The sequence below is a fragment of the Mandrillus leucophaeus genome, unplaced genomic scaffold (genome assembly GCF_000951045.1).
Source record: "Mandrillus leucophaeus isolate KB7577 unplaced genomic scaffold, Mleu.le_1.0 Scaffold240, whole genome shotgun sequence".
Classification (NCBI taxonomy): Eukaryota; Metazoa; Chordata; class Mammalia; order Primates; family Cercopithecidae; genus Mandrillus; species Mandrillus leucophaeus.
Genome location: NW_012102477.1, coordinates 375,261 through 383,913, shown reverse-complemented (window position 1 = coordinate 383,913; position 8,653 = coordinate 375,261). Strand labels below are relative to the sequence as shown.

At 46.4% G+C, this 8,653-nt stretch overlaps 1 protein-coding gene across 1 annotated transcript in view; it reads right to left on the bottom strand.

The window, feature by feature from the left end:
* Window positions 1-8,653, bottom strand: part of ADCY9 (adenylate cyclase 9) — a 201,943-nt gene that overhangs the window by 5,538 nt on the left and 187,752 nt on the right. The window contains exons 9-10 of the mRNA XM_011982563.1: window positions 8,342-8,490; window positions 5,796-5,837 (exon numbers count right to left, since the gene is read on the bottom strand). Coding sequence (XP_011837953.1) covers window positions 5,796-5,837; window positions 8,342-8,490 — 191 coding nt within the window. The remainder of the gene's footprint in view (window positions 1-5,795; window positions 5,838-8,341; window positions 8,491-8,653) is intronic.

Here is an 8,653-nt window from a genome sequence, read left to right as displayed (position 1 = left end):
ACAACCTCTGCCTCCCAGGTTCAAGCGATTCTTCTGCCTCAGCCTCCCGAGTAGCTGAGTTTACAGGCGTGTGCCACCATGCCTGGCTAATTTTGTATTTTTAGTAGAGACGGGGTTTCTCCATGTTGGTCAGGCTGATCTCAAACTCCCAACCTCAGGTGACCCGCCCAAGTCAGCCTCCCAAAGTGCTGGGATTACACGCGTGAGCCACCGTGCCCGGCCTTGGTTCTTAGATTTCTAATCCAATAAACTTGTCATTTTACAAACAGCTTTTATGAGTTCTATACTCTCTACCTATTTAAAAAAGTTTGACAAGACACCATTTCCCCGATTCTGGGTTAATTCTTTTTGCTGAAATCACTCAGGACAATGCTAACAGCTTACCCGGTGCTGTTATTTTCTCATGGCCGTGCGGTGTTCTAGCACTCGGAAATTCTGTAATTTAACCAGATTCCTCCTGATGGAACTGGGCCCGAGTCTGTCTTTTTCTACCACAAACAGTGTCACAGGGAATATTCCTCTACTCCTATCTTTGTGTGTATGGAAGTGCTGAGTCATTTTAAATATTGCACATTTGGAATTTCCTTAGAAATTTCCAAATTGCCCTTCTAAACAAGGCTGAACCAGTTTCTGCTCCCCCCGCTTTTTTTTTTTTTTTTTGAGAAGGAGTCTCGCTCTGTCACCCAGGTTAAAGTGCAGTGGTGTGATCTCATCTCACCGCAAACTCTGCCTCTTGGGTTCAAGCAATTCTCCTGCCTCAGCCTTCTGCGTAGCTCGGACGACAGGTGCACGCCACCATGCCCAGATTATTATTATTTTTTGTTTTGGTAGAAACGGGGTTTCACCACGTTGGCTGGGCTGATCTCAAACTCCTGACCTCAAATGATCTGCCTGCCTTGGCCTCCCAAAGTGCTGGGATTATAGGTGTGAGCCGCCACACCTGGCTGAGTAGCATAATTTCTTAAAGTTTGTTTGGAATATATATATATACACACACACACGTGTGTGTATATATACACATACATGTACACATATATACACATACATGTACACATATATACACATATATACACATAATTTTTTTTTTTTTTTTAAGAGACAGGCTCTTTCTCTGTCACCCAAGCTGGATTGCAGTGGTGTGATCCTAGCTCACTGCAGCTTGGACCTCCCAGGCTAAAGCCATCCTCCCGCCTCAGTCTCCAGATTAGCTGGGCCTACAAGCATGCACCACCACACCTGGCTAATTTTTTGAACCTTTTGTAGAGATGAGGCCTTACTATGTTGCCCAGGCTGGTCTCAAAGTCTTGGGTTCAAACAATTCTGCTTCTGCCTCCCCAGTGGGCTGGAATACATTTTTTCCCATTTAAAAACACTACACACTCATCATAGGAAATGTAGAAATAAAACAGAAAAAAAAGATTCCTCCATCGTCCTGCCATCCAGAGGCAATCACTATTAACATTTGTTGAACTGCCTTCTAGTCCTTTTCTTTTTCACAACACCGTGACTGTTCTGTTCACGCAAACGTTGTACCCTGATGCATTCCTGCCGTGCACAGAGTAGGCCACTTGATTTGACGCAATAATGGGCTTGGTCACTACACACTTCTATATGCGATAGGCGGATCCACAGTTTAGACAGCTCCATCACACTGGAAAGCTCAATTCTCTTTCTTTTAGAGACACGCTGTCACCATGTTGCCCAGGCTGGTCTTGAACTCCTGAGCTCAAGCAATCTGTCTGCCTTGGCCTCCCAAAGTGCTGGGATTACGGGGATGAGCCACCGCACCCGGCCGAAACTCATTTTTTTTTTTTTCCTTGCTCTGTTGCCCTGGCTGGAGTGCAGTGGTGCAATCTTGGCTCACTGCAACCTCCGCCTCCAGGTTCAAGCGATTCTCCTGCCTCAGTCTCCCGAGTAGCTGGGACTACAGGTGTGTGCCACCATGCCTGGCTAATTTTTGTATTTTTAGTAGAAATAGGGTTTGACCATGTTGGCCAGGCTGGTCTCGAACTCCTGACCTCAGGTGATCCATCTGCCTTGGCCTCCCAAAGTGCTAGGATTACAGGCACGAGCCACCATGCCTGGCCAAAAGCTCAGTTCTTTAATCAAAGGGTTTAATGAGTTTTACTAACTGTGACTTGGGATATTAAAAAACAATGAGCTTGACCTGTGTGGTCATCACGGTCCTCTGTGAAGCACAACCGCAAAAGCCCTGGCCATGGATGGAACGGAACCCCGGGGCTCCATCCTGGCTGGACCGCGGGGGAGTTCCAGCATCTTGGCTAGGCCATGCCATCGTTCTGGGTCTCGGTTTCCTCGCATGTGAGCTGTGAAGATGGACTGGAGCATGGCTACCTCCCTTCTGGCCTAAGGTTCTGTGCAGGAAAGGCCTGCCTGCAAAGGTGGTGGCTGGCACCAGGGAGCTGGGATTTGGGGAGGGTTCCCGCCATTCCTTGACAAGAGTGGCTCACGATGCCCACACTGCATAAACAAGGAGGTTTACACTGAATACCCGCTTTCCTGCTGGAAGTCTGGAATTTACACATGCAAGGCAGAGGCTGCCGCCCTGAACAGCCCCTAATACAAAGCTTGGACACCGAGTGTTTAATGAGGTTCCCTGGTAGACGGCATGTTACAAGTGTTGTCACCACTCACTGCTGGAGGAAGTAAGCCCATCCCGTGTGACTCCACGAGAAGACTCCTGGAAGCTGGTGCTGGCTTCCTCCAAACATCAACTCAGACACCCTTCCCTTTGCTGATTCTGCTTTATGTCTTTTTACTGTAATAAATCACAGCCATGAGAGAGCGGATTGCGGATTGCGGAGTCCGGAGTCCGCCCGTGGCTGGTCTTGGGAGCCCTGATACGACTTCTCTGACTCAATGCCTGTGACCAGGAACCAAGAGTCCTCCGCGGGAAGACACCGTGTGCCTCACTGACTCATTTCGCAAACTGTTACTGAAACAAATGACATTACGTACCCTACATCCCAAGTACTAAGCAAAATAACCATTTGTCACCATGATGACTCAAACATATTTCTGTCCAGCTCCCTGAGCCCTCGGGTTGGTTTTAAATAGAGCAGGAAGAGCATGTGGACTAGGGGGAAGGTTTTGTGAGCCCGTCTTGTTGGATGAGGAGTGGACCTTTCTTTTGATTTCTCAAAGTGGTGACACCGAGAACAGTCCCCTTCAGGAGCAGGTGTCACCAAGGTCTCACATCCCCGTTACATGCAGAGGGGCGTTTCCAGACTCTGTGGTGGAAACGGGAGACTGTGTCTGGGCTTCTCAATCAGTTATCGCTTGTGCGGTCTGCTCTAATCTGTGGGAGCCGGAGCCAGCAGCACGGACGACTCTGGAGATGGGCGCAGGCCAGGCCCCTCCAGGCAGAGGAGTGACAGCTGCACATGGGCTAGTGCCAGAGGGAGAGGGAGGCAGAGCATGGCGTCTGCTTTCCACCTTTGCTTCCAAGGAAGAGAAGTCATCATACACAGGACGTGCACTCAGAAACCAAGGGGGCTGCCTTGCCGCACAAGGCATCTGTAGCAAACAGGTACGAGGGAAGCTTCCCAGCTAGAACCTGCGTTTCCTGTTCTAATACCAAAGGAACAAGGAGCTGATCCTATTCCTAAATTCAAACAGTAAAGATTCATTTCAAAAAGAGGGATTTTTTTTTTTTTTTTTGAGACGGAGTCTTGCTCTGTCCCCCAGGCTGGAGTGCCATGGCGCCATCTCAGCTCACTGCAACCTCTGCCTCCCGGGTTCTAGTGCTTCTCCTGCCTCAGCCTCCCGAGTAGCTGGAATTACAGGCGCCCGCCACCACATCCAGCTAATTTTTGAATTTTTAGTAGGGATGGAGTTTCACAAACATGTTTGCAGGCTGGTCTTGAACTCCTGACCTCAGGTGATCCACCCACTCAGCCTCCCAAAGTGTTGGGATTACAGGTGCGAGCCACCATGCCCGGCTCAAAAAGAGGAATTTCATGTGACTAAATGCAGGAGTTAATTTTTAAGTCATAAATGGAAGTTAGAGTAAAATACAGTGTAATCTATTATCATGGAGAAGAAGGATTGACACATCGAGAAAAACAGAAAGCAAACATCACTTGCAGGGCCAACCAGCCAAATGTGGCTTCCGTGAACACCTGGGTATATTTCAGTGCCATTTAAAATCTACCCTAGGGATGTGGTCAGGTCAGGGGAGAGGGAGTCACCAGTGGTGGGGTTAGGGGGCTTCTGGGGTGCTGGTAATGCTTTACTTCTTGGTGTGGGTGGTAGCTAAATGAGACTGTTCTCTGGTGAAAATGTGCTGAGCTATCCTTTTATGATCAGGTATTCTTCTGTGCATACTGACATATACATGAATAAAAGGTTAAAAAAAGATGCTAGGTGCTTTACTTTTAAATACTACAGCTGTAATCATTACTCATTCATTATAACCTAAGTATTACATCTCATACAAATCTCTACTATATACAAATACCTAGTTGTACCTACAGTACATAATTTCACCTAGTAAATGAAAATCTTACATGTTTTCCGTATTTGCTGCATTTTCACAGTTGTAATATTTGAATAAATGTAGAATCAATTAATTTATTTATTATTGACAACTGCAGTTGCTAACGAATCTTTTTTTTTTTTCTTGAGACAGAATCTCACTCTGTTGCCCAGGCTGGAGTGCAGTGGTCAATCTCGGCTCACTGCGACCCCCGCATCCCGGGTTCAAGCAATTCTCATGCCTCAGCCTCCCAAGTAGCTAGGATGACAGGTGCCCCCCCACCACCCTGGCTAATTTTTGTATTTTTAGTAGACACAGGGTTTTGCCATGTTGGCCAGGCTGGTCTTGAAGTCCTAACCTCAGGTGATCCACCCACCTCAGCCTCCCAAAGTGCTGGGATTATAGGCGTGAGCCAGCGTGCCTGGCCGTTTTCCTTTTTCTTTTTTCTTTTTTTTTTTTTTTTTGAGACAGCCTTGCTGTGACAACCAGGCTGGGGTGCAAGGGCACCATCACAGCTTGATACAGCCTCAAATTCCTGGCCTCAAGCCCACCTAAGCCTCCCGAGTAGCTGGGACTACACGTGCATACCACCACACCTGGCTAATTTTTTAAATTTTTTGCAGAAACAGGATTTTGCTACGTTGTCCAGGCTGGTCTAGAACTCCAGGCATCAAGTAATCTTCCCACCTTGGCCTCCCAAAGTGCTGGGATTATAGGCGTGAGTCCCCAAGTCCGGTCTTTTCCTGTCTCTTTGATTTTCTCTCCCTTCCTCAAACCTGTCCATCTTCTCTTTGTGGTACTAGTTATTATTTGTAAGCCTGGAAAGTTATCTCAGTTTTAGAGGCTTGAAAACTATTGAATTTTACTTTTTCTAGATTTTATATTATTTAATTTTTATTTCCGACTCTTCGATTTATTTAGAATTTATTCTGATGTTTACAGTAAAGCAAGGTTCAAACATTTAGTATTTTGAATTTCAAGTGAGTTATTTTAAAATATTTTACAAAATAACTTTTCTTTGATTTGCAAGATTTCCTTTGTTGCATGCGAAAGTCTTACATAAAATTACGATGACTTTAATGTCTTATTAAAATAATAAGACAAATTTTATTTTCCCCATTAGACATTATAACTATGATATATTTCAACAAGGAGACACTTTCTAGTTTCTATTATAAGAATTGCACATATTGTTCATTTTATTCAAGACCCCACTGTTTTCAGGAAGCTCAGAAATGGGCGGGGTAATACAGTCACTCTCGTTTACTCAGACAGAGGCACAATAGTAAAAGCTTACCTGAAATTCTGTACTGCGTCAAGGGGCGAAGTTAATACAGAACTGAAATTAAAATGCAGAAAAATGTTATTATAAAGAGCAAAGAAGGCATTCTACAAGACAACCTGAGGAGTCTGAACAAACTACGTTCCTGTTTTAGACGCGATTGTGACATCGACATAAAGCCACATGCTTCTACCTCTTCCTTCACGCCTGTGTCTCCCAATGCTGGGGGCAGTTCCCTGGGTAAAGCTGAGTTTATGTCTTTGTTTACCATCCAGCATCCTCTCTATCCTTGTGAGGCTTAGCAACCGTGATGGGATTAGGGGCTCTGAGGGTCTCACGTGGATGGAGGAGTTCTGGGCCGAGGGGAACTTCAACCACCATCCCTACCCCAGATCTGCTACTTGAACTCTGGGCGCAAGGGCGGCAGAGGGGTCCCCCATCACTGTGGCTCTCCAGCTCCAGGTGGAAAAATCCCGCGGCCACAACTAAAGGCCACTGTGAATGCCCGACGAGGGACCTGTGATGGATTTAAAAGGTAACAAGCAGCTTGCTGGATTTCATACTCTCGAGAAAGAGCTTATCGTGACCATCGTTCTAGATGGTCATACCTTCAGAAAAATCCAAGTCTGCTTTATTTTGCTTAATCTATTTGTTAAAGTTTCAAGTACTGAATGACAGTCCTATTTCAAATTCCCTTTTTGATCTTAATTTGCAGGGAATTTAAATGTCTTCCGTATTGTGATTCTTGAGTCAACTGAGGACGGATGCTCACGCTGCCCATGGCTGGACTGCTTAACCAAAGGTACCCATGCCTACTCCATCTGATACTGACAACATTGCGGCAACTGGAATCATTTTGTGCTTTTGAATTTATTCAAGCAGAGGTCCTTGGCGACAGTAATGCCACTCCAAGGGGGCATTTTGGAAATGCCAGGGGTCCCTCTGGTTCTCTTAATAACTCAGGGAGCCAGAATGTTAAATCTCCTGCAGGGACAAGGAAGAAATATCCCATGTGACTTCAAAATATTCTGTGCATCTAAACCCTCTGTAATTGCAAACAGGCGGTTCTTCAATACACACTAATAGTGAAACATTTTTATAAACAGTTACAGAAAAAGCCCAGTATTTGGGAGAAGTTTGTTACATGAATGGAAGCTTAATGGGTTTAAGATATCACGAAATATTTGAATAAACTGCCCACTGCTTACATCTGCTATCCAAGGTATTACTATATTTCCAACAACATATTTAGTTGAAAAGGCTTAAAATATCCTGAAACCAGTTGCAAGTGTGCAATAGGCAATTTGGGACTTATTTTTTATTTTTATTTTTGGAAACAGAGTCTCGCTGTGTCACCCAGGCTGGAGTGCAGTGGCACGATCTCGGTTCACTGCAACCTCCACCTCCCGGGGTCAAGCAATTGTCCTGCCTCAGCCTCCCGAGTAGCTGGGATTACAGGTGCACAATGCCACACCTGGCTAATTTTTTATATTTTTAGTAGAGACAGGGTTTCACCATGTTGCCCAGGCTAGTCTTGAACTCCCGAGCTCAGACAATCCACATGCTTCAGCCTCCCAAAAGTGCTACGATTATATGTGTGAGCACCGTGCCTGGCTGGGACTTATTTTTAAGAAATCAATATATACAGAGGATTTCAAAATAAAAGACCTATGTTCAGTGACTGGTCATTAATCCTATGTCTCATGACATCATATGGGGAATCGTTTTGACCTATTTATTATTTTTTATTTGTTTTTGATATGGAGTCTCACTCTTGTCACCCAGGCTGGAGTGCAGTGGCGCAATCTCAGCGCACTGCAACCTCCGCCTCCTGGGTTCAACCAGTTCTCCTACCTTAGCCTCCCAAGTAGCTAGGATTACAGGTGCTCGCCACCATGCCCGACTAATTTTTGTATTTTTAGTAGAGACGGGGTTTCACCATGTTGGCCAGGCTGGTCTTGAACTCCTGAGCTCAGATGATCTGCCTGCCTCAGCCTCCCAAAGTGCTGGGATTACAGGCGTGAGCCACCGCGCCCAGCCCGACATAATATTTAGAAATGAGGCCCAGGTGACTCGCCAGATCATCCTACGTCTTCACTCCCTCTTCCAGGCTGTGACCTGTCCTGGTTCACGAACCCTACCCTACTCAAGGAAAGTCAGCACCAGCTTCCTCTCCACCTTCATGTCCACCTGTACCTCCGCCCTTTCATGGCCTCGACCATCTTCTATGAAATCCTTCAGGCCCCACTTTCTTAGATTTCATCCCATTCATCAGAAGTCACCTCACGCCTACAATGGCGGCATTATGTTTTCCAGGACGTCTACATTCAAACATCCAGAGTGCTGTTCTAAATGACACTCTTTTTCTTTCTTTTGCGTATTACTCTAAGGGCATCTCGTTAGCTCTTTGACATGATATGTGCTGAAAGCTATTTTGGGTCATGATGGGAAACATCTCTATCTAGACGTGAGAAGCAATGTGCAAATGCAGCCAGGCCCTAAGCGACCTCAGGAAAGGTGGCCACGCACCCTGCTGCCTGCACGTAGTGCCGGCCGCGTACCTGTCTGGGCACAGGGAGACGTAGAGCAGGAGCAGCGGCCCGGCCCCCACAACGGTGGCGAGGGAGGACCTCATCCAGGAGCTGAGCTGGCAGAAGTTACAGTAGTGCACGACGGCAATCAGCGCGGCAGAGCCTGTGAACACTGGGAACTGCAAGAGGGGAAGGGTTAGGACAGCCGCCCAGGGCCCCCCAACCACCACCGCTATACCTGGGCCGCCAAAACATTCACCACTAATCCATGTTTCCTTCTTTTTTTTTTTCTTTTTTTTGAGACAGTCTCGCTCTGTCGCCCAGGCTGGAGCGCAGCAGTGC